The sequence below is a fragment of the Pezoporus occidentalis genome, unplaced genomic scaffold (assembly GCF_034315485.1).
Source record: "Pezoporus occidentalis ecotype Australia unplaced genomic scaffold, CSIRO_AGI_Poc_V1 ctg15, whole genome shotgun sequence".
NCBI lineage: Eukaryota > Metazoa > Chordata > Aves > Psittaciformes > Psittacidae > Pezoporus > Pezoporus occidentalis.
Genome location: NW_026913316.1, coordinates 5,128,055 through 5,154,246, shown reverse-complemented (window position 1 = coordinate 5,154,246; position 26,192 = coordinate 5,128,055). Strand labels below are relative to the sequence as shown.

Below are 26,192 nucleotides of genomic sequence, written 5' to 3'. Positions count from 1 at the left end.
AAGCTCTTTCTTGTGAAGGGTATTTCAAGTGCATGTTTCCTGCTGAATCACTCTTTTTTACACAAGCAGATGCTTTATAACTGTTCAGCTTTTTATTTTAGAAGAATATCTTGTAAAGATTGAGGAGTAGAGAATACCTTTTATAAAGTGAGGGGTCTTCAAAACAGGCAGGTTTCATATGAAATGGATGTAAGAAGTTGAGTGCAGATGGAATAGTATTTTTTCCTAGAAGTAATTCAGTAACTGCTTATGTGTAGGTATGCTGATAAGCTTGCTTTCTTTAACAAGAAGTATTTTTCTCTAAACCATGAATTAGCATTCACTTTTCAGTGATTCTGGTACTTGGGCAAATTTCGTAAAGCTGCTAAACAGAGAGCAGGAAGTAGGGTTTCTTACCTCTATTCCCCAAAAGCTACTGCATAAATTAAATGTGATAGGAAAGAGCAAGCTTTATTCAGCTGAAGAATACTAATATCCACTGATGTAAAGGAGTAGACAGACTTCAGCTACCTATAGAAATTACAAATAGTTAACAACAGCCAGTTAGGATTTGGCATTTAATAAACAGCAAGTCAAGTTATTTCTCCAGCAGTCCTTCCAGAAGCTGTAGTTAAGCCTCTAGGCTTAGAGAACAAAAATACATCAGAACTATGTGGCATTTTCTAAAGTGTTAAGGAAGGAGGTGAAGAAACAATAAAATTATTTACCATCTGTAAAAACACCAAGAGGAAGTGAGAGCATCCTTAGGATGGGACAGGTAATGTTATTATTTTGTTTTTTCCCCTTCAGGAGTGGAGGGTAGAGGTGGAGGAAACTGCAGCCTCCTCAGCTGTGTCTCACTTAGCAAAACATTCAGCACTCACAAATATTTAATAATTTGCACTGAGAGGTTCTTTGCAGTTTGTGGCCTGCGGCGTTTGTACCTGCCCAGTAGCAAGGGGCAGAGCTGCGGAGCACAGTGGTGGTTTTAGTCAAAGACCTGCATTCAGGTGGAGATGCCACTTTGAGGCCTTCTATAGAAGTGATGGGCTCCAGCACTTGTTCTCCCTGTCCCGTCCCAAAGAATGCTGCTGGTTCTTCTCTCTTCCAAGCACCCTGGCGTTGCAGCCTCTGTTCCTCTTGGTTGAGTGCACTGCTCTGCAGTGCCACCAAAGTTAATCTGGAATGTGTCTCAGCAGTAAGACAAGTTCTGTGGACTTTTCCTGCGTTGCCTAGGAGTGGCCTTGACATATGATAGCAAAATATACTGTGCCACAGAAAACTGTCAGCCCAACAGAATTTGTTTACTCTCGGACTTCAGAGGGGTTTAACCTGCCATTGAGGCTACCATGGTTTCTTGTCTTGCTCAGTACTTCCGGGTTTTCTTCGTTGAAGCATGTTTCAGAGCCCATTTTTCCGTTTATATTCCTATCATCAGCAAATAGTGCCAGCTGTAGTCCTGGCCATGAAGTTTATGGGCAGTACCTTTCATTGGTACTTCATGTGTACTTTTTGAGTTTGTGCAGCTACTTCTTATTCAAGATTTTGAAGCCAAGCATGAATAAGATGCATTTTGTCACCTTGTCTTTCAGTGGCAGTATTAGACATGCAACTTTGGCACTTTCTCTGTGTGTATGCTTGTGGGATGATTGTCGTCGTCTGTACAAATGTATTTTGCACATGTGGTACCTCTGGCTCCATTACCAGGTGGCTTTGGCAGCAGGAAGAAGACGGTGCTATGAGTTGTTTTTGGCAGCGGTTGTCCTTTGTCAACATGCAGCTCATCCTTTGGCCTTTCCTGGCTGGTCATGGTAGGAAATCGTGCCTGTAGTAAGATGATGAAGATGCTGTGGTTGTGGATCAGTTGGCATTGGGTTTCCTGCCTGTATGTACAGACACCTTGTTCCCACTGAAACTGGAGGGATCCAGAGTAACTACCAGCTTGCACTTCACTGCAGCCTCCTCTTCAGGTAGATGCTCTCCTGTACCTTGCTAGTAATTAACACATGAACTTTTATAGAGATGGTTAATGTCAGCAGTGGTGGAAACTTCTCTAGCACACTGCCTGGGTCCAAAAAATGCAAGTCTATGTAAATGTGGACAGACTTTTGAATGAGTATGAGTATTATGATCCCTAAGATTTAGCCCAGAGAAATAATCTTGTGTAGCACTTTCCTCCACCACTATTATTATTATTACTACTTGCTTTTAATATAATTTGTTTTATATCTGCCCAAGGATAGGCATAGGAGGTTGAGGCGATTTTGTTATTCGTTCTATAGCTAAGGAGGAGTGTGTTTAGTAACAGCTGGTGCTACTAGTGATATGCTGCAGTTGTGGGGTCAGGCTGGGATGAGTCAGTTATTTGGTGTATCAGAACTAACCCATGTTTTGGAAGAATCCAGCTGGTACTGAATTGAAAATGCAGAGTGAAAAATAGATAGTGTTGTTTGTATTGCAGAGACAATACTGCCAGACATTCATGAATTCTCATGCTTTGTATAAATGTTGTTGTCATTGTCCAGCCTTAGGAAAAAACCCACCATTAGTGCCAAAAAGATTTACACTGACTACCCTTACACAGCGAGGAGAGCCCCTGGTTCCTGCCTAGCTCATTGCAGTACCTTTGTCTTGTTTTGGAGAGGGCTTCCATTGTATTTGGTGATGAATCTTGTCAGCACAGCTACTAGGAGGCCACCCATAATAGCTGTGTAGAAGTTTAACTTCCCTCATTATATTAGTTCCCAAATCCTTGGGCTGACAGAACTCTGAAGAAAAGCAAAAAGAAAAGCTAAAAGAGAAGACAAAGTAGGTTGGTGTTTAGTACAGATAATTTAAGAGATTTGCAGCAAGCTACAGGAAGACAAAATAGACAAACTGATTGAGTTTAGCAGGAAGACTGTATATAATAAGGTTACTAATGGTGATTGAGTGAAATGAGTGAAATGAGAAGAAACAGACCAAAACTGGTTTAAAAAATTGCATGTTCAGAGGAACATATTTGCAGGTGACTGGATTTTCTTTTTTTTTTTTTTTTTATTGTTGGTTTTTATTTTCTTTCCTACATGTCAACTTTCTAGTATCAGTTTTGCAAATGTTAAGTTCTGGACATGTTTAAAACTAAATGTGTTCCTCTAATGCCACCTGATATGAGTAAAGAAAGTTTGAATATCTCATAGTTGACAAGCATGGGATTTTGATCCTGTTAAATCTCAGGATTCAGTGTGTCCTTTGGGTAAATTTCTGCAGTGGGATTCAGTATAGGGAAGGAATCCTCTGTCTTGGTTGTGTAGGGTGTAGTGGTTTGCCTTGGGGTCTTTATTCATTGGAAGTTTTACAAGTGGTGATGTAGAAAAAGTAGAGAATTTTAAAGTAAGCCTGAATAAGAAGTATTACAATACTAATCTTCCTTATTTATGTAACTGTCAAAGTAAATTTGAGTCAAGTTTTCTAGTTTTCTTCTGTGGCCTGTGGAAAAATGGTTATTACCAGGTTTGCAATGAACTTGTCGTGTTGGGGAGGACATGGTTACTGAAGCAGAGTGGCTGCAATGAGAGCAGGTGGGGTTGGGTTCCTTGCTTGAGATAATCCATGGCACACCATACCCATCCCTTGGGGACTGAAGCTGTATGGTTGTATGACATCTGAGAAAGTGTTTTTTTTTTCATACTGAAGATAGAAGGATAGTGTTCCTCCAGCTTCTCTTTTAAGATCTGTATCTCTAGTTATCATGGGGAGGGGTGGGAGGAGATTCACAAGGTGTGTTTTAGGGTAGACTAGAAGACTAGGGTGTGATTAGAAGCTAGTTTTCTTGTTGTTATTGTTCAATTCTTGTCCAAGGCATTAGGAGGGGGAGGCGTAAGATGGGCATCTGGGTGCTGCGGTTCTATTGTTTCTTTCCATATCCTCAGAGCAGGAGAATTTTCGTCCCTCACCTTTTAATGTCTTACTTACTGGAGAACAAGTTAGGTTAGTACTAGTATAAGCCTAAAGTGATGACTTTAAGAAACTCACCGCAAATGAGATAGGGAGAGGGAGATGCGGTGAAATAAACTGTAAAATCAAATGTAGTTTTAAATTCACTTTTGTCCTCAATACTCTAAGGGATGTGCCAGGTTGGACAGGGCTTTGAGCAACCTGGTCTAGTGGAAGATGTCCATGCCTGTGGCATGGGGTTGGAACTAGGTGATCTTTAATGTCCCTTCCAACCCAAACCAGTCTATGATTTCCTACTACCACTGAAGCTGAGCTGCCTGTCAAAAAGAACACATTTTGCTTTGGCTAAGTAATGCAAGAGGTGTAGCGTAGGGATGCCCGCTCTTCTTTTCCGGGGGTGTGCAATCTTGGGCATCTTGTAGCAAACTTTGTGCTGCAGCTATCACACCATTATGGGTGGAGTGAAACGGCACACTTTGGGGGTGGTCAGCAACAAGGGCATCACTACCCTTTCCGAGTGCCTGCTCTGTCAGCAGGAGGCAAGTGTGTTTGTTTACTGCTGGCACGCTGCCCCGGAGGTATATCGGCTCAGCGAGGTGATGTCACCGGCGGCACACATACTTTCTGTGCTGGTGCGGCTACTCGGGTTGTGTCGGGGCGGCTGGCTGCCTGCCGAGCGCCTGGCTGCTGGCAGCCTGATGCAACAGCCTCGCCGGAGACTGCCCACGAGGAGCAGCACCTTGCATGGGCTGAGAGAGGCCTCCCGGAGGAGGGCAACCTGCAAGCCCTGTTGTGGAGACAGTGTTGTCCAGGCTTTTCATTGCTGGGGCTTGAGCTCGTGAGTCTTCAATGCTCCTGGTGGAAATGGCGTGCTTGGGAAACTCAGATGCCAGAGGGGAAACCACTGTCTCAGCATCTGCTCATGATGAGGTGCTTCTCCCAGGTACCTGAGCTCGTTTCTTCTGTGCATGTCTCATGTCTTTTGTGAGCAAAAAAAAGCCCCACATCCTGGAGGTATTGCACTCTCTCCTCTGTGAATGTATTTACTCAGCAGCTTGCACCATCCCCATCCTTTGTGTAAGCAGGTTGCTAAAGCAGCCAAATGTAATAGATTTCACTGTTTTTAAATTGCTTTGTATACGTACTTGTTTATTGTCCAACAGGTATGGGGAGATTTGTGGTCTCGGGTAGTCCTCTGCCTCCTAGGTGGCTCATTTCTCCCATTTGAGCTAATGGTCATAATTGATCTTACTGATCTGAAATGCCCTCTTCTAACTTAATCAATACAAGTTAACTGTAAGGTACTGGGATGAGCTCATGTTTTCTGGCGTAACTTTATTGCCTTTATGTTTTCTTTTGTAATCTGACTAAATCGCTTCTGTCAAGATATAAGAGAGCAGAAGGATGAAAATTAATACTTACCAGCAAAGGCTCTTTTGATAGCTTCTGGATGACATTTTTAATGTGGCTGAGTTGAATTCTTGCCTGTGCTGCTCCACCAGCTTCCTGCACATCCTTGGGTTTTGCTTATTTTTTCCCCTGTTAGGGGACATGTTTTAAATGTATTTAGCTTTACGTAACAATCTTTTGAACCTTTCAGTGGAGGTGTTATACCCAAATGTCAAAACATGGCTGTGGGCCCTTAAATAGTCTCAGTACTAATGAGCTTTCCAGCTAAGAAAGGTGATTTATTAGGTAGCCTAGTTCTTAATCATGCCATAACAATGACAGTTGTTCAGTGAAAACAGTGTCTTTGCAGCATCAGAATATTAACTTCAAATTCTAACACCTTAACCAAAATCAAATATGAAATTCCAAAGGCAGTTTGACATGTAAAGGGGAAGAGTATACTTAGAGATGGAAGCAGTCCATGCTCACTGAAGCTATACTGCCTGTTATGAAATACTGCTCGGAAGATTATTTTCAAAAGTAAGTATCTCTAATTTTTGAGATAAAAGTACAATGTCACTGTGCAAGGTCAGCTTTAATGGAGAGAGAACTGCCTTTCAGTATCTGATTACATGGAAAGCTCTAGGGCACTAATGGGGCTTTATGACTGCTGTGTTCAAATCTGAAATAAAACTATTCTGCTTATTCGGACACTTAAGAGTGTCACCTATAAATAGATCAGGAATTGCCATTCATCTGCAACGCATGTAATGTTTGAAACTACTGTGACTGATGGGGGGGCCTGTGTTCTTTTTAAAATCTGTCTGCTTTGATAAATTCTGTATTGAGAGCACAGTGTTACTGCATGTCTCTGCGCTTTCTGAAAGCAAAGGGAGGTAAAAGCCCCCTTGCTTATGAAAGTGGTTTCCAAGAGTGTGGTAGCAGTGGTGTGGTAAAGGGGGAGGCAGTTGTAATGCCAGAGACTGCTCCCTGAATTCTTGAGATTGCCTGGATTTGAACTTCACAAGAAACCTTTTAACAGCCTTACTTCACCAGTGCATTTAGTGATTGTGGGACTAGATATCCCCCCACCCCTTGCAATGAAATCCATTTAACTCCTTCAGATAAAGCCCTAGTTACTCCAACTCCCATTTAAAGTACAGGGAACTGATTTGTGCCCTGTCTCTGATGAGCCATGCACCTTTGATCTGTCTTGTGATGGCAGATAATTTCTAATAGCTGACACAATGCAGCCTTCTTGTCTGCAAACAATTCTGAGAGACGTGTGTTCAATTTTTTAGGTTTTTGGTTTTCCCTGACCTTCAAGGTTGTATTTTTGGTGTCTATCAAAGTAGTGAGAGGGTGGAGAACAGGCAGTACAGCTTTTGGTTTCCTTCCGTTGTTTGTCCTAATGATAAAAGTGTCCTAACCTTTTGTTTCTGTCTCTTTCCAGTGCTTCAGGTGGGGCAAAATATAAGTTAATTTTGCATTTTATGAGCTCCATCCTCTGAATAAAGCTTTTATCATCTTAGGAGTGAATGCAGAAATTCACTTTTCCTCTAAAAAATAAAAATAATTAAATTACCAAGCAATGTCTAAATCCATAACGTTTCCGGGGCTAAGAAACAGAGCAAGGGTGAGGTAAGACTTGTTTGCAAGAGTAAAATGGCGTGTATTTGCGATACAGCAGTTCTCCTGGCAAAGGCTTCTGTTGCTTTAGGATTCCTTATGATTCAACAACTTGGTGCCCTTTTCAGTTTTTAGCTGGTCTTAATTAGAGGAAGAATTATGAAGGCTGACCAAATGTTGGCTTTCTCTTTAAAAATCAAATGGATTTTAAAAGTTGGCTAACACTATTACAGCAAATTTAGGTTAAGCGGTCTGAGCAAGTGTAGAATTAGTTTAAGGTTTTAGTATAATTTTCTGCACATTAGAAGAATTTTCAGGAGTTTACGTACTAGAAAACCGGGATTATCACATAGAGATGTAACACATCTTAACAGCTGAGAGGAAAATGCCAAATTCAAGTTATAGCTTAAACATCATCTTTCTTAGAAATCCCTTTTCTAATCTGTTTTTCAAAGACTGGTTCTGCCAGGTGACTGGGAAGGTGAGGACTGCGGATTTTAAGGTTTTTCCAGCATAGGAACGTATGTCCTTTAGTCGAGACAAACAATTTGCTTGGAATGTGCTCATGGTCTGTATCAGCAAGTGTGGCCTAACTTTTATGTCAAGAAGAATATATAATGTGGTATATGCACAAAAAAAAAAAAAAAACAAACCAAAAGGACGCCACTGAAAATAACCTGGCTGATAAATTTCTGTGGTGTGGGGTGAATATGAAAGTAAGCTTTCTTTGGGGCAAACTTGTGCTTAAGTATCAACATGATTTTCTATGTTTAAAAACGATTAAAGGTTCATGACTGAAGCCAGACTTAAGGCAACAAGAACAGGGTAAAATGGTATAGGGCTTGATTACAGCAATGTGTGCTGGTTCTTTCTGTAAGCCCTGCACCTCTGCAGGGTGTACTGCTCGTACCCACAGCCAGCCCTTGTTGAAGTCAATTCAAAGACAATGAGTGACCTCGGACAGGCTGCCTGCGTTCTTGACAGCAGGGTCTTTGTTGGGGGGGGGAGTTCCTTTTCACTCACTTTGAAAGTTGACCAAACCTCCAAAGGCTGTGCTGTGGGGTTGTGCAGAGACTTAGGCTCTTACACAAATGAGCTATTGCAAAGCATAGCAGTTATATAGCCTTCCAGTACCTAAATGGGGCCTACAGGAAATCTGAAGAGGGGCTTTTTACAAGGGCATGTAGTGATAGGAGAAGGGGGAATGCCTTTAAACTGAAAGAGCATAGATTTAGATTAGATATTGGCAAGAAATTCTTTACTGGGAGGGTGGTGAGGCACTGGAACAGGTTGCCAGAGAAGATGTGGATGCCCTGTCCTTGGCAGTATTTAAGGCCAGGCTGAAAGGGCTTTAAGCAACCTGGTCTAGCAGGAGGTGTCCCTGCCCATGCCAGGGGGATTGGAACTGGATGATCTTTAAGGTCCCTTCCAATCCAAACCAGTCTACGATTCTGTATGATTAATGATGGCAGCAGCAGACCTGACTCCCATGTGCTGTTACGTTCCATGCTCTCTGTACCCTAGGCAGCTATAACCTGCTCAGAGTAACTAGACTCACCTGACGTTTTGATAAAACTGGACCCCAGAAATCGTTGCAGGATGCTGCCAACTGTATGTTGCCTTCTATGATCATGCAGAAGAACCAATGGGCTCTCCATGACCTCCTCCCTGCCCCCCCCCCGGCATGAGTTACGAAATATCTAATGGGTTTGGCATATGTGCCAGTGCAGAGTGGGGCAAAGAGTTAGAAATGCTTGTTCAACAAATCAGCTGTTAAAGGGGGTGAAACAAATCACTGTAGATGTCTGTCTACATTTTCCCCATCAGCAAAATGAGGATACTGCTATTGCAAAACTTTTGTCAAGTATGTGGTTGACATCTGCTTCATAGAGTACATGCTATTTTTGAAGATGATGTCCCACTTTGTTCATGGTATTAAGTTAAGAGCCAGTCCTGAAGGGATGAAATCAAGACTGAAATGTGAACATATGTGAGATTATATCCTAATGCATAGGGTAAACCATAGACTGTTACTTTGACATTGCGGGTAGCCTTTCTGTAGATTGAGTTGTTTGTATGCAGTGTGTGACATGAAGTGGTGAAAGATAATGCAGCTTCTAAGTACTATAAGTGTTCTTTGATTTAGGGCGCATAATTCTTGACTAGCAGCAGAATGTAGCAGGGTCAGTGAATTAAGCTGAAGGGTAATTCAAGCTTTCTCTTTGTGCATACAGGGGCTGAAATTGAAGTTGGGAACAGTGAGCAGCCTTGCAAGTTGACCTTAGAACATTTACTAGAAAGGAAAAATAAAGGGAGCATTAAATGAGGGATAGCAAGATAAGGGAAAACCACTTGAGGCACAAAGTATGGTGAAAAGCCATGGTGTTCTAGATTGTTGTAGTATGTAGCTGAAGTGAAACTGCTGAAAGAGATGTAATTAATTTTCATTACTGTAGGAGCCGAGATGTCTCCTAATTCAGTGTTTATGTTTGTGGTAATATCTTTCCACCATTGTGTATCTCTGTAAACCTTCTGTTTAAAAAACCTGACCAAACAAAGCAAAATGAAAAAACCTCTCAGCCCTCCCTCTCTGTGGCAGTAGGGCTGAGCTGTTTGGGCCAGGATACATGTCTCCTGCTGTGTTAGGCTGGTGAAATACAAAACAGAGATCTCTTTTTGAAGAGCAAGTTTAGAGATGAATCTGGCAGATTGCTGGCTCCAAGGCAAATTGAGACTGTTGTAGAGAAATTTGTTGAAGTCATGGCTCGGGTGAATGCCTCCTTTCTTACAGTGAGGGTGTTTGAGCAATAAGACTTGGTGATCGTGGTGCTGATGACTTCGCCCTGAAAAAAGATGTCCTTTCAAGTAGGCTGTTCTCAGACCATTTACATTCCCCAGAGTCTGGTGTCTCCCAGGGGTTTGGTGGCACGGCTGTGCTGGCACACTTCCTAATGTACTTGTAATGGCAAAAAAACACTTTCTCTGAAGGAAGTTTATTCTGGTTTGACAAGTGAAATGAAATGCAGCAGTAAAAGCATTCTTAGACACTTATACCGGGCTAGAAATACAGATATTTTAACAGGACAAACAGTTGAAACGTGGAGTCGTTTCTACTGAACTGGTAGTGAGCAACTTTTCCTTGTATTTCAGAAAAACTTGCAGACCTATACAGGGTGAGGGCAGTGAATTCAACAGCAAGAGGTTACCATTGATTGTTGTCTGTGTCTCAGCTCCAGCCTGAAATTAGTCCTTTCGATGTTTGTGCCATGCAAACACTGAAGAAGGCTCAGTCCCCATCCTTCCCCTACCCCAGTCGGACACAAAAGGGATAAAGAAGAAATGCTTTTGTCCTATTAAGTTGGTGGCTTCAAATCTGTGGGGTGGAAGAGAGATTTTTAGTGCCGTGGGTTAAATAGCTTTTTAATAGCCTGGAAAGAAAGTTAAGAGTTAAATCTATTCCCAGACCTTCTTTGGATATAGTATTGCCAGTATAAGTTTGTAGTTCCTTTACAGTATTTGCTACTTGTAATGAGCCTTCAAATATAGATTCAGTTGCCCTGAAACAATGCTGCTGTTTGGCATACCACACTTTATTCCCTGACCTGATATAAGCAGTGAGAGTGCTTTTCACACGTTAATGAATGCCTGCCTGAAAAACGTCTGTCAGAATACTTCATGTGTCTCATGCAGCCATCTAGATTACTTCAAGGCCCATTTTATTGAGAGCATGTGGGAAGAAAGAGTCTTCTAGTGCATCCTCAGTTTTGGGAGGCCAACAGGCAACCTAGCTAATGAGGGCAGAATTCTGGGGTGTTGTTGACAGAGTGGACATTATTAGAGGTTAATATGTTAAAAAAGAGTGTAAGTGGCTGTCAGTGAAATGGTACCCACTGTGGTAAAGAGGAGAAGGCAGTAGGAGTCTGACATTTATTTGAATCAAGTACAAAAGAAAGTGTTGCTCTTCAGCTGATGCAAGATAACTCTCAAAACTAGTTCACTGGAAGTTGAAAGAAAGCCCATATGGGCTGTCCACTCTGGAAGACTGTTGGGGATGGAGAAAACTTTGAAGTGGGTTCTAGTGCTTTACGTAGTGCAGGAGCTTGTAGTGCAGGTCTTTCCTGTTCTGGGGTTTTATCCGTTTTATGATTATGCACCTAAACGTTCTTAACTCTAAATATATCGGCAAACAGAAGAAACCAGCTGAGAGAGTTGGGGCTGTTCAGCCTGGAGAAGACTCTGGTGAGACCTTACTGTTGCGTTTCAGTTCTTAAAAGGGGCCTGCAAGAAAGCTGGGGAGAGACTTTTAGCAGGGGCTCTTGTGACAGGACAAGGGGTGATGGTTTTAAACTGAAAGGGGAGATTCAGGCTGGATGTGAGGAAAAAAATTCTTTACAATGAGGGTGGTAAAAAACACTGGCACAGGTTGCCCAGAGAGGTGGTGGATGCACCATCCCTGGAGACATGCAAGACCAGGCTGGATGTGGTTCTGGGCAACCTGATGTAGTTGAAGATGTCCCTGCTTATAGCAAGGGGTTGGATTAGATGAGCTTTGAAGGTCCCTTCCAACCCAAACTAGTCTATGATTTGTTTATTTTTTACTGCTAAATCTTCAAAATATTTTTAGGTAAGTTCTGATGTTGTGCTGCAGCTGCTGTGGCTTGTGCTTTAAGTTGTGTATTTGTCAAATAAGGAAACAAAATCTAGGCTTGTTTGTTTCCTTAGGTCCTCAGGTTCATCTAAGAAAAGATTGAGGAACATAAATGAAAATGTGTTGTCATTCCAAAGAAAATTCTTTGGTTTTTTTTTAAGAGGAGTAAACCAGCAGAAGATAATATTGTAGAGTTGCATTATTTATGGTGCCTGTAGCTTTGACAAAGTCCTGCAGTGCCAAGACTGCCCCAAAATGAATTGGAATGGTACACTTCTGTAACTCTGATTTCTTACATTGTCTGTAAATTTCAGATATACTGAGCTTGGGGCTTGTATTAAGTTCACATGAAAAGAGGGGGGAGGAGCAAAGTAAGTTTCATAGCTTAATAAAGGAAGCAAAATCTGTAGGAAAACAGCTCTCTTGTAATTTGATGTCAGTTCTGCACTAAAATATTTCACCACAGTGCAGCGTTGTAACAATAAACCTCAGTCATCAGTGGCTTGGAACTTACCTGTCTATGATAAGCAGTACAGTATTTATTTCTGCCTTTATGTAACACTGTGCTGCAAGTTTTTCTTGACAGCACTTCAGGATGGGAAGCTGTGTCATGTAAGGATACTTTAGAAATGCATCATTTCAGAGCAGCTGCCATTCTTGCATTGAGGATGAAGAGGGTTATGGCACTTTTCTTAGAGCCAAGAAGCTTCAAGGGGAAGATCAGTCTGAATTTGTTAATTTGTTTAAGTCTCTTTGTGCCTATTAAAAGGGACAAGGTTCTTTCAAGCTAGTTCTATTTTCAACTAAATAAAAACAAACAAAAAAAGGACTGAAATGGGGCAAAGCAGCTAAACAAAAAAAAAAAATGTAGCATGAGATGTAGCTAAATTTGGAGTTCTTAACAGCAAGCAGCTGCCTGAGTAATTAAAATATATAAGGTGCTACTGACCAAAGCAATTAGTATGTAATTTCATTAATGGTATTACGATTGCAGTAACAATATTTAAGTCTTTCTGTCCAAATCAAGATTGCGGGCAATTTGTGACATGTACAAAGAGAGGTTAGAAGAAGTGCAATGTTACGGTGTGTTACAGCACCACTGTCTGAGTGAATTTGTAACTGCGCAAGAACATGGCTTAAACTGGCTGTATGTTTTAATGCTCCTAATTTGTATATGTTGCTTGCAAGTTTTACATATACATGCACTTGGACATTTTTATAAGCTTGTGTGTTTGTAATTTTATATATAAAAAAGGCTTAATGGGGGCTGCTAATTTTTTATCTTTGCAATTTGGTTATGAGCTTATGATTTATAGAATCATAGAATCTGGTTTGGGTTGGAAGGGACCATAAAGATCATCTAGTCCCAACCCATTCAACAGCAAAAGAGAATTACTCTTTAGGTATATGTTTTTATGGTTTGTCCTTAAGTGGTTGGAAAGTCCTGGAGAGGTCAGGCATAGTAAAATATTACTATATGGATCAGGAAGTGAATCTGGAATATACTGAAGTCTGAACACAGGTCACCTCCATGGGTAGGGTAGCATCCCTGAAGAACCAGTCAGCTAACAGAAGCAGTGGAATCTTGCTGCTGGGACACCACTGGGTATTAGTACCACTAACCTGGAGTTGCTGATGTTGTTAAAATGCCGTTAACAGAAGCCCTTCAGAGCATTAGGGCTTTACAGCAACACTTTTGGCCTACTTAAACTGTGTCCTGTCCACTCATTGCCTCTTCTGAGGTATGTAAATATGTGGGTGTGCTTTCCGAGGGGGAACCAGTCTCCTCTGCTTTTCTGGGCTGTATTTCAGATGTGAAACAGTGAGGTGGGCAGGTTGTCTGGTCTCTGCAAGCGCTGAAACTGTGCCCACAGGTTTTTTGGGGTGTCTTTCCTAAGAGGACTGTGTGTGTGAGGGTGATTTAGGGAGGCACACTGCAGGACGCTGGGGCCTTGTGAGCTTGTTTGAGTGTACTGATGGCATCCTTGTCACTGGGGGGGGGGGGGGGGGGGAGATCAAGACTGCCTCATAGAAGGGATGGTCTGTTAACAGTTAACATATTCCCTGGGGGAAAAATGTCTTGTGTCCTGCTTCCAGCGTTGTTTTATGGGCATGCAGGGAGGCAAGTCGAGGTGGGAACAGGGTCCCTACCCACAGCAAAAACTGACCAGGCAGAGAGCAGCAGCAGGCTGGCTTCCCAAAATCACGGAGCACCTTGGTTAAGTACCTGAACTGGGAATGGACACACCTCGTAAAATCAGGTGTGTGGGTCTGGGAAGGAAAGTAGGTGTAATGGGCAAGTTGGGTTTGGCTCATGTCAAGCTGTGATGAACCTTCTGCATAGTACCCTTGCAGCTTTGGTTTTGGGTGAGCCTGATCCTGACTTATTTTAACCAGTGCAGCGTGTTAATTTGTGAAGGGCCACGTGTTGAGTAGCTGATTTAAGAAAGGAAACTTGTTCTGGTTAGTCTAGGAGAAAAATAAACAAACTTCTGTTTTTCTTAAGCCTAGGTAAATTTAGGCTGATGTGATTGCTCTTCATTGAATGGTAAATTCAGATTGCTTTTTCTTTCCTGTGGTCTTGAGTGATTGACTGCAATGACTTGGTTTGTTGTTTGTTTTCTTTTTCCCATGGCTTTTTGTGTTAGTTTCTTTTGTTGGTGTTTCTTTTGTTGTTGTTGCTGCTTTCTCCCCAGTCTTTGATTGGTTTTGGGTGTTTTTGGTGATGATTCTTGTTTGGTTGTTGGTTTGTTTTTTGTTTACCCTTAGAAAACCCAAATAAATGGAAGTTGGCCAACAGGAGCTCTAGGGGTCACGGCAGAGGGAAGCGTGGCAGAGCTATTATAAATGACTGGTTTCTGCATCGGCAGTGTAGGGTACGGGCGCCTTCAGCAGTGGCTCCACACTGCCATTTGGGATGCGACTGCAGCAATATGCTCTGCCATCTGGGGATCCGTGCGGCAGGACTGTGGTGTTCCCTTCTCACGCAGTGGAGGTTCGCGCTTCGCTGCGGCAGTAATTCCTCACAAATTGTCTGCCCTTTGCTGGCAGGCCCGGGAGAGAGCTTGTTCCACACCCAAAAGGACTACGTGATTTTCTGACACAACAGCTGGGTTTGCATGAAAGGAAAGCCTAAAATAGACAGCCGGCTCAAGGACAAAGTATCTGTGTGCAGATGAGATTAAATGCATGCCCCAAAACATTACTCCCTTAGTTAGGACAAAGAAATGTAGGGAAAGCTTACATCAAGCTTCTCTCAAGGCTGTAAGGACATCTGATGGCCACCTTCATCTATGAGGCAAAGCTAAGGTAGGCAAGCTTGCTCGTTGTTATCTGTCACGTGCCGTGCTTGCACGTCCCACGTTGAGGGCTCTTAGGGATCTTTTTTGATTCAGTGTTGCAATTCCAAACAACTCTTCCCCGGTTTAGTTTCTTGTAGATAATTTCCCAAAATAACAACTGGAGTTAATAGTAAACTACTAAAGCAACTGGTAAAAGAAGCCAGAATTACCCTGGTGTTAAAGCATTTTATTTTTTCATATGACTTTGTTTCTGTTAACTAAACTCTGACTAGAAATACCTTAAATGTGAAATATTGCTGTTGTCTGCTTTGTAAGTACATCTGTCACAGCTAGGTAACTATTATGTGCTCAAAGCTCAATCTTTAATTAACTCGGAGGAATAGCTGATTCATTAATTGCTGTGTGCAACTTTTGGAACTCATATTGCATCCTCTTAAACGTGCTCTCTAAGCCAGCAATGAACCTGTTCAAAGCAAATTTTAAAACTCACAGTTTAAAGTGAGTAGGATTAAAGGTTAGCTCAGGTATCAAGTGATGAGGTACACGCCTAATTTAATAATAATAATTTTCCAGCATCAGCTGTGTGGACCCATCACTTTCTGAAGAGGAACGCTAACGGACTTTTTGGGTTAATCCAACCACTTTTCACTTGAAAGCTTTAAGTTGTCAAGAAGTGGTTTTGAAATGAAACCCCTGATGCAAGAAGCCTGGGGTGTGCTAGCTGCCAGGCGAGGACTTCCCCAAGCAGGCTGGTGATGCTCTCACCCATCAGACGCCAACACCAGTGCTGGAGCAGGCAGGGCGATACAAGGCTTTTGCTGGAGCTATGCAGCAGCATGTTGGGAGGTTGCACACAATGTTTCCCAGACCAGGGATAAAACTTGGGCTTTCTTGGCAGTATGGGAGGGACTAATCCGTGCAGTGGTACTTACATCGATTTGTAAGGATTGTTCAACTGGGATTATTCAGTTGGGTATTATGTTGTTTAGTCAGAAAGGGAGAACACAGGTTCCCTAAAGGAAAGCAATAGATGCTTTGCCTGTGTTCATAACGTTGCCTTCAATAGCTTTAGACTTGTAAGACACATGGTAGCTCTTCTCTCTCAATTTTTAACTCTTTTTTGAACTGTGACTTGTCTGTTAGTATTGCTTATTTGTGTGTATTTGATTTGCACTGTCATTTATTTTCTCTGACATGGGCAATAAGGAAAAGGTAGGTACGTAAAACTTTGGAGAAGCATTATGAATAGAAATGTATATATATGAAATGGTAGAATGCATTTTGAAAAATAATTTTTGTTCATGTAAGCATAAGGAAAACACATAGTATTTTAAAACTTTTTATTTAGTTTCCTTAATGTAAAGGTATGTAATATTAATAAATACACAATCAAACCTGAACTCTGCTGTGTTAAATTGCAGCTCTCACTAATACAGGATATCCTCTTACAGTTATCCACCCATAAATATGACTGTCTACGATAAGGTGCAGGCTGTCAAGCATTTGGCCATGTGGCCAGCAGACAGTATTTCGATTCATCTCTCCATTGCCATCCAACAGAAGTACCTTAATGGCTCAGTAGGTTAACATGTTTTTCCCTGTTACCTGGAAAGCTTAAGCAGATTTTTTGTTCAGTTTTGTGTGGGCTGTACAGGCTAGGAGCCGTTCTGCTGCCCAGGTGTTACTCCAACCATATTCTTTTGATCCTTCTGTTAATCATGGGTAGAACTGTACTTGTTTGGGGGATGTACTGCCAGAACCTTCTTTTGCGGTTTTGCCATAGAGGTGTTGTACCAAGATTGAGGCATCCAGTTAACCTTGCCATGGGGAAAAGAACTCAATAGAGAATTCCTGGGTTGATTGGTCCTTTTGTATGTCATGCATTCACCCATGCTCACTCTGATTTTCTTTTTTTGTCCTGAGTAAAGAAAGGCCACACTAAGAAGATAGGGGCATGACTATTCCTTGCGCAGTTATTACTTTAAATTTCTCTCTGTTCACATCTCCTTTTGGGTCAGGAAAATCAGCCTGGCCTGCTCACCCTGGGGCATATTGCATCCTACACTTTGTCTTTCTCAAAGTTTTTTTTGAGTGTTAAGTCTACTGCGACTCCAGGTTTGGCCTCAGAAAGAGTATCTCATTCTACCCTCTGGTGCTGCTGCTTTCCTCAATTGATGTTGTTTTCTATCATCTGGGTGACTAGGGCTGTTTTGGGTTTTCTCCTGTCTTGCTAAACCCAACCAAATAAATGCTTTCCTCTTAAGGTCCTGCTCAGTCGTCTTCTCAAACTAATGAACTAAAAGTAGGTGACCTGAGAAAATGGTCAGAGAAACCACTGAACCTAATGTTCATAGAAGAAAGCTGCAGATGTTACCAGCTTCTTGAAAATTAATCTTCTGACTGGATTTTGCAATCAGCTCAGGAATGACAATTTCCCAGAGGTCTACTTAACCTCAGATTCTGTTGTAAGTGATCTGTTTACTCAGTATTTACTCTACAGCAGTCTTTCTGCAAGTATTGGCCTGCAAATTGAGATTTGAGAGGCTGGTAGTTACTGCTACAGGAGCTCCACCATCAGCAATGGCTGTACATGGTTGTGTGGTGTGTCAGTTCCCCTGTCTGCACAGTCATATGGGATCAGCTGGTAATCTATATGGCTTTGGGTTCAAATTTTGACCTGATGCATCTTTTAGGAAGGTATGCTTTTTTTATTTTTTATTTTTTTTATTTCTTTTTAAGTTGCAAATTTCCTACTAGAAAATTGGTATCAGGAAGATTGAATCCCAGCTCTGTGTTCTCAAAATGGGGTGTGGGGGTCTGGAAAGGGGACTGGCCATAACTGACATGACTTACATATTTTATCTCTGATAGTTGTAATAAAGCTGGTATGTATACGCATAATCGGTATTCTGTATGTTTTAGACTTTAATCCTTGGGTTTCAGACATCTCTCTTATAGTGATGCCATTAGTACTTCAACACTTGTTCATGCCTTAGAGTCAATCAAGGGCTCAGCATTGGTGATGATGATGATACCCACCTACAGCAATCATCTGTCCAAGTGACCAGCATCCATCTGCTCCACAAAAGGACCAGTATGACTCTACGGGGTTAGAAATGGGAATATGCACGCTGGGAGGCGCTTCAGAATATTGTCTGTGGAAAAACTTCAGCCTAATCAAAGGGTAAAGCTGTCAAAATCCATGTCAGAGACATGCTTTACGTTAGTTTGTCTCTGGAATTAAACAAACCAACCCTCCTTATCCATCCCCCTTCGCTTGAATGCCTGGCTTTCATCATCTTTGCTCTTTATGATGTCAAGCATTAGATGTGTGACCTGGAGAAGAACAGAATTTTCCATGTTTTAACCTTCCTTTTTTTTTTTTTTTCCATCAGAATTCCTGAAACTTGTTTTATCGGCTCGTCTGAGGGTACGAATTCATTCCTTCCTGCTGCAGGGCACCTATAGCCAGTTGCTCCTGTTACTTTTTAACACTTTGATTTTTTTTTTTTGACTAACGCCTTTCCTATGTAGCTTATTCCTATAGCTGTTACCTAGCAACATTAATTTTGTTCAATTTAGTTCATCTTCTATTTCAAGAAATCTATCAGGTGTGTTTTAAGAACATTTCTGGAGCCCAACCACAAATCTTTAGTAAAGAGGTGTTTATAAAGTAAATTCTCTCCAGCACCTGCAGTTAGCATAAATAAATGTGGTGTTAGCTATCCCAGCTTTACTGGCAGAAATGGGAATAGATGCATGTGGGATTTAAAAATTACCTGGAGAATACTGCAGCACTTACAGGTTCGCTGATGAAGTCTCTGTGTGACATTTTAGTGTGCTAAAAGAGAGTAGATGCTTGTCTCAATTTCATGCTCTTTTACCAACCAGCATCTCTGCTTCTTGCCCTTCTTTCCACGGCGTTGTCCATTTAGCATTTTAGAAGCTGCACATGCACTGATGTGACATTTTGGAGGCCAGCAACCATAGTTATGGTACAAAGTAGAGGATTTCTTTTCAGACAGTGAAGGTTAGAAAGCAATAAAGAGGACTCTTCAGTGAAGAGTCTCACTGCGACTTACAGGGTACATAACATCCTGGAGTTTTGGAGTTTTGGAATTCAGTATTGTCATTTTTAATTCAGACTCTGACCACTCTGGAGTTGGTGATGTCTCTAGGACACAAAGTTGGGTCTGTGTCTTTCGCTTTCACTTGGAGCAAATAAAAAAACCCTCCAGGCTTCTAATGTTCAGCTAAGGCAATCTTGATATCCTTATAATTGAGTCTGGCAGCAGACCTGCAGAACAGTGTGGATGGTTCGTGAATGGTTTTATACTGTCTCTTTGTTTCTTGTGCAACTCACTGTTTGTACGTAGTTCTTAATAGGAAGGGGGATTGAATAAAATTGGAGCTGGTATTGGGGACTGGAGGGTGTCATTCTGGTGCAGCATCACTGTAGAGGTCACTGTGGGGTATTTAAAAAATTGTAAGAAATCTGCTTGTTATTAAGGCAACTGATTCCTGTGGCATTAGTGGAAGCTGAAACAGGGTATGGAAGGAGGCAAGGCATTTGTGTAAACACAGCAAATGTTACAAGCTCAGAGAAAGTAACAGAGTGAGGGTGAATGAGGGTGTTTCCTACAGTGGAATTACTTGTGCAGCATTACAACAGTGTGGTCAGCAATGGTGTATTTTCAAGAAGTTTTAGTGGTTGGCATTTCTGAAAAAGCCCATCAAAACAGCATTTGGACATGGCACTAGAAGGACAAACTGCGGTGCTGTTGTGGAAGGGATCCCCTTAATAAGACATTATTTTGTAAAAGAAGTTTGTATGCACATCTCACTGTGGTAATCATTACCTGTATTTTTTATTATAAAACATGAAATTTCCCCAGTACCAAAAACCTTGCAAAATATACTTGTGTCACCAACATGAATCAGAATAACGTATATGTGGTATTAGGAGATTTGAAAGAGGATGTTGAGGTGGATGCCACAAGTATTTTAGATGTCTTTTTCCTTTCAAAATTCTGGTTAAGTCCTTCTGTTCATTTTAGTGTAAATATGTTTTCACTATATTGCCTTTAATTTACATAGTGTTCCACTGCATCATCCATCTGGGATGCTAGAGTATATGTATGTTCCTTTTCTCTCACTGTTTCTGTCTGTCTCCTGGAGGGTCAATTAAGGTGTGCAAGGAGGGCCTACTTCTCACTTCATTATCATCCTCTACTGAGCTAAACTTGAGTGAAATACTTCAAGGTGGCCTACAAGAGATCTGGAGGGGGACTTTTTTTTACAAGGGCATGTAGTGACGGGACAAAGGGGAATAGCTTTAAACTGAAAGAGGAGAGATTAAAATTAGATACTAGGAAGAAGTTCTTGACTATGAGGGTGTGAGACACTGGAACAGGTTGCTCAGAGAAGTTGTGGATGTCCCATCCCTGGCAGTGTTCAAGGCCAGGTTGGATTGGACTTTGAGCAGTCTGGTCTAGTGGAAGGTCCCTACCCATGGCAGGGAGGTTGGAACTGGAGGGGCTTTAAGGTCCTTTCCAACTGAAACCATTCTCTGATTCTATGAAATCTTGTATTAATTATATTTTAGCTTCTTTACTTTGCTAAGCTGGATCTTGAATGTGCTGCATTGAAACTCATTTCGGGGAACTGATTGCAGGGATTAGGCTGTCAAATAGGAGTAGGTGATGGATCAACAGCTGCCTTGCTGTAGTATCGAACGCTTGTTTATGTACATGCTGTTAGGCTTCATCTGGTATCAGATTTACTTCCATGGTGACAGAAAAGTGGTATAGCCTTTTCATAAGTCTTCTGCTGAGTTCCTGGTAGCACTTGCATCTGTCTTCTCTGTGAGCTGATATGAGGGATAATGCTGGATAATTCGGAAATGAGACAACAAGAATGAAATAATTTATGTATGTATACAGTTTTTAAAAGCCTCTTAAATCACAGGTAGTTTAAATCCTATGATGTTTTTTATAGTATTCCCTATGAACTGCAAGGCATATGTTTAAAAGGAAAGGTATCTGTTGAGCTGCCATTTACAGACATGAAATGCATCCTGGTTTGTAGGGCAAAGCTGGGATTCTTTCCATGTTCAGCTCTTTTTTTCAGTAAACAGAATTTCTACAGTGCGGTGAGCCCTGTGACAGCCATGGCAACACCTGCTTTCTTTGGGAGGCTGGCATGGATGAAGCTGCGCAGGGCTCATTTCAGCTTTACATCACTTCAGAATAAGCAAGATCCCACTTAGTCCTTTCAGCTGAGCTTGACACGTCAGAGCCAACAACCACCAAAACAAATAAACTGGGATCTAAGGTATAGAAAAGGGCTAGAAGTGGAAAGACAAGTGAGACATGGTTATGCACAGATTAAAGTTTGCTCAGACCTAATTTAGGGCTTATTATCCCTTTTATGGTATGATGGAAAACACTCAAATGGTACTCCAGTTTTTGTGGAACGTGATAGCTTAGCTCGCTAGGTCAGTAAGAGGTTTTATAACAAAGTTTTCTTCTTTCCTTTAGTTGAATTTTTTGTTTTTCTTGTAATTAAGGTAATGATTTACTTTACAAAAAATGTTACGTGTAACATCCAGCAGAGCTGGTTTGTGAACAAAACCAAAGTTTAACAAAGCTATGGGTAAAGAAGCAAAATGAAGTTCAGACAGCTGCCAGTGTATGCACTTTGATTCTAGTTTGGGAAAGAACATTGTGTGCAGACATGCCAAGTATTTTGTTACGGTATCAGAAGTCTACAAAACTGCCAGTTATTCTGTCTACTAGCAGAAGTATGTCAGAGCTAGGTTTTGCTAGTGTTTTCCTTTAAAAATGACTTTCAAAAGCAAAAGGCTGCTTGCATGTTTGTACATGGAAGTGGTAAACTGGCCCCTATACTGTTCAATTGAGAGAGGAAGAAATAGACCTCGAATATCCACTTTCATACTCCTTGATCTTATGGCAGAATTCAGTGCAGATTAAGGAAAATAGCTTTTAGTATCCCTGGAAGCATGTCTGCAAGATAGATGGAGAGCTGGAGGCTCCTCAGCTACCTGCAGCTCTGTCTGCTGTAGCCTACAAAGGTGATCCTTCCGGGTCAGTCACCAATTTGTGTGTGCACGCTAAGAGGACCAGCATGATGCCATACTGGCTCAAAGCCCAAAGACCTTCAAATTTTGCTGTTAAATAGCAAGCCTCCTCAGAATCAGTTTTGTCAGCTTCTGGGGTTTTTTTTCCTATGTAGGATGATCTTGATAGAGGCTAGATCTCACTGGTTGGTAGATTAAGATACTTTGAAGGATTGTACTGCATATGAAATATCCTTCTGAATAGTCCATCAGCAAATGGTTGAAGTGGCTTAGAAATCCCAGGGATTTCTTATTTTTTATTTAGTTAAGTTCTGTAGAAGGCCATCACCAAGTAGCATGCTGGATTACTTGGCAGGCTGAGACATCTGCTGGCACTTCCGAGGTAGGCTACAGCAGGGAGGTTTCAATTGCAGCGTGCTGAAATCTCTCCAAAACATAATGGTATTTACTAGTAAATGCTTTTGTTTAGAGATGAAACTGTACAAAATTCAAGGTTGCAGGCTTTGTCTTCAAAAAGCTTAAGGATCTGAGCTTCTGCAGAAGTTTTACACAAGTCTGAGGGCTATTATTAGCTGCAGTGCACCCACAGAGAAAAGGAGCTGACAGAAACTAGGTTCTGGACTTCAGTGCAACATATTATTAGGAGAATTTTGTGTGCACCCTGTCAGTGCCTGTCCTATTGGAAATTGAATTTAGGTGTGTAATTGATGTGCTTAAAAGCCTTCTAATGGTAATTCAGTGCTTTAAACTATGTACTTGGTTTGCTTAGTATTTTGCATGAAGTGCATCATTTTATGCATATTAGACTTCATATTACACCTTTGTGCCTATTTGATTATTCAGGGATAGCTTGAGCTGACTCTTAATCATTCCTCCCATGTTACAATCATCTGAAAACTTAAACATCTTGCATGCTAATAGCTTTGTCTAAGTTGTTAATAAATTAGCACCCTCGGGGACCAAGCCATACGGACTTCCACAGAATGTACGCCTTGACTTTCTTTCCTTTCTTTTTTTACCCAGCTAGACAATTGCTGTTGCTGTAATTTACTCCCTGACTCTGTGGCTAGGGTCTGTCTTTTATGTCTCCTTCATCCAACCCCATAGCTTTTAGTTGACAGCCATGTGACACCCTACAGCTCAGTCTTCTGGTACTTTAGATGAATGATAAAATTCAAAACCCTTGTAATTCAGCCTCTCCCTCTTTATACTCCTACTGCTGTGGTTCCCTTGTGATTGCTCAAGAAGTGTTTTCAATATGTCCTCTCCAAATACAATAAGAATCCGGAGGATGGAATGAAATTTAAATTGCAACTCTGTCTTGAGATCCCCAAAATAGCAGGAAAATTACTGTAGACTTTGTCCAAGCAAAGCAAAGTCTAGATTATTGAAAATGCGTGAACTAGCTGATAGACAAAGCAGCTGGTGTAGCCTAGTGAAGGTGAGTCTTAGTGCTAGGGTAGTAGCTGTTAAGTACCCAGACTGAGGGAAATAGCTCTGCGGAAATGAAAGGAAGAAACCTGTTTGTGGGTTGATGGGTTTGTATTGGTTTTTAACGCATGTTCAAACCTAGAAATCCTGTGAGTGTGTTTTCAGAGAAGACTATGTTGTTTTTACTTTGGTAAAGGCCTGCTGCCTTTCAGGGAGCAATGTAGTATTTCAAGTCATTTAATAGCGCTCAGATGTAGGGACATGACCAGCACCTGTTTAAGTCTGAGCAGATCTTTGATTCATCCAACACAGAAAACTGGAACTGTCAGAGTCCAAAACAGTTGCTGTGTAAATGCAGTGCTCCTCATCCCTTTGTAGTTATAGAGGCATGTTGATGGTGGACAGAAACTGAATGGTACTGTTTCAGGTTATATTGTCAAGGAAGGTGATATTGATACCAAATTAAATCGATTGATACCAAATTGTTCATGGTGTCCTAAAGTATTCTAAGTGGTTGCAAGCTGAATGGTGGTTATTTACCTAGAAAACAAGGCAAGAGTATAGGTATCAAAATATTTGGAGTGAAAAGCTTATTTTAACTGCATAGTGTTGTGTAGATGTTTGCTGGCTCCATTGCTTGGATCTGCTGTCCATTCGTGTCATGAAGAGTTGTGAGATTCAAAGTTTTCAGACAGCAGTGGTATATTTTTACCGGTCCGATTGATACGGCTGGAAAATAAGGGCATATTTTTGGGTGCTCAGAGTTGTATTTGGTCTGAAGTAGCTGTTCAGGCAGTGGCTGTGCAGTAACCAGAAGCAGATATCGATGTGTGTGTTCGTCAGCCCGCTGAACTCCTGATAGGGAGTGACGTAACTTGTGGCTAGGGAGTAATTACAGTGCTCTGCAATAGGAGTTCAGAGAGTGGTTAGTGCAAAGGGCTTGTGGAGTTCTGTTTTCTTGTAGAGTAATTATGATCGTTAATACCCCTTTATCACAAAAATATGCAGAAATACAGGAGGGATTTTTAGCAAACTATAATGATTGCTTTCCAATGCATACAGCAGAGGAGTGTTTCCTCCACCTATTGACTTCTGCAATATTGCCTTGTTTTTTCTTCTAAATTACTGGAGCTTACAAAGTGTTTATTATAGTGTGTGACAATCTGAACTTGATAGATTGAGAAGCTGAACTGAGGTATTTGTAAGTGATATACTTTTGAAATGTATGTTTATCAGTAATTGAAGTGGTTTCGCATTAGCATTGACATTACTCAAAATCCCACCAACTTTTAGTGATTTACATATATATATTGATATATATGTAACGCACATATCTATACAGTAAATACTATAGTAGGAATACTTCATTCTGTGCCAGTAGCTTTTCACCAAGGAAGCCAAAATAAATCTCTGCCATTTCTGCAATTAAAAGAAAATAATATTGTACTATCAACATATAACTATAAAATTGTGTATAACTTTATGTAGACTTAGTCTTTGGTCTTTCCAGGCTTCTTTATCTGGGATTTCCGAATGTGTCACCCTGCCTTCATTTTGTCTTTCAGATGACGATGTGGACCTAGAAGCTCTGGTAAATGACATGAATTCCTCATTTGAAAGTTTATACTCTACGTGCAGTATGCAGTCAGAAACCACTCCGCTCCTTCACAATGGTCAACTCAGCCGCAGTCAGTTGCCGTCTTCAGGATCAGGTGCGCTGCAGCCCATGTCTCCAAGGCAGAAGGTGCAGCGGTCTCAGCCAGTGCGCATTATGGCAGTAAGGTAAGAACAGGGACTTACCTACTTTTTGTTAAAGTTGTCTTGCTCTATCTTTGAAGCAACTAAGTTTTGAAATAGATCAACTTTATTAGGAGCAGAGTAGTGTTAGACTGGACTTTTGCATAGGAAAAATGATATACCAGATAGGTGAAAGACATAGATACTCGAGATACTCTGTAAAATTAAAAAATGTCACCTTTTCATCCTTGTTTTTAATCAACAGTTTGATGTATCTGTAGTAGCAGATGTGTAGAAATGTACGATTTGTACAGATCTGTTGTACAAATAGTATGTTATTTTACTAACTGAAAAAATTATATCCATATTAGGATTTATTTTCAAACTGTTTATAACTGTTCTCTCAGGTGTGGTGCCTACTGACAGCTTCTTGGTTTTATAAAATGTAAGATCATGCAAATAGAAGAAGGCACATTCAGGTAGTTTTGATATACAAAAAAAACCCTTTCTTTGTAGAGGTTTTCTGACTGGTCCGAGACAAACAAACGAGGAGCACATCATAGTTACTTAAGTGTTCTTCCTAGAGCACTTTCAGCTCTTTCACCTGGGGTATGCAGTATGTGAGTCATAACAAAAAAAGAGTTTGTTTCCATGTTGTCAGGATGGGGTCTTGAATTTAGGCTTTAAGTGGAATACTCTTGGTAGTGATGAGAGTGTCCATAGGTGATGCTGAGATTCGTAAAATCTTCTTTTTAGGCAGTAGGAGGAAAGGAGCACCTATCAGCACGAGTAGGTAAATGCCTGAATCACAAATTTGGAGTGTTTCTTTCCTTGTAGTTAACAGTGTCTTCTCCAAAAGAAATGAGAAGTAATAATAATAGAAGAAAAATCACAGATGTTGAAAGGGTTGCTTCTAATTCTTTATGCTAATGTATTTCCTGTAGAAATGGTATTCTTAAGATAGTCAGTTTTTCTACATGAATGTATAGTACGGAGTAACTGCAATACAACCAAGTCAGCTAATGATGCAATCATTTTTACA

The 26,192-nt window shown here is 41.1% G+C and overlaps 1 protein-coding gene across 6 annotated transcripts in view; it reads left to right on the top strand.

Annotated features, from left to right (window-relative positions):
• Window positions 1-26,192, top strand: part of GRB10 (growth factor receptor bound protein 10) — a 147,492-nt gene that overhangs the window by 66,289 nt on the left and 55,011 nt on the right. For all 6 annotated transcript variants that reach the window (XR_009963260.1, XM_062610913.1, XM_062610914.1 and 3 more), the window contains one exon: window positions 24,979-25,195. Coding sequence is in view for 5 of the 6 variants with exons in the window: in XM_062610913.1 (XP_062466897.1) it covers window positions 24,979-25,195 (217 nt within the window). In the remaining variant the exon portion in view is untranslated. The remainder of the gene's footprint in view (window positions 1-24,978; window positions 25,196-26,192) is intronic.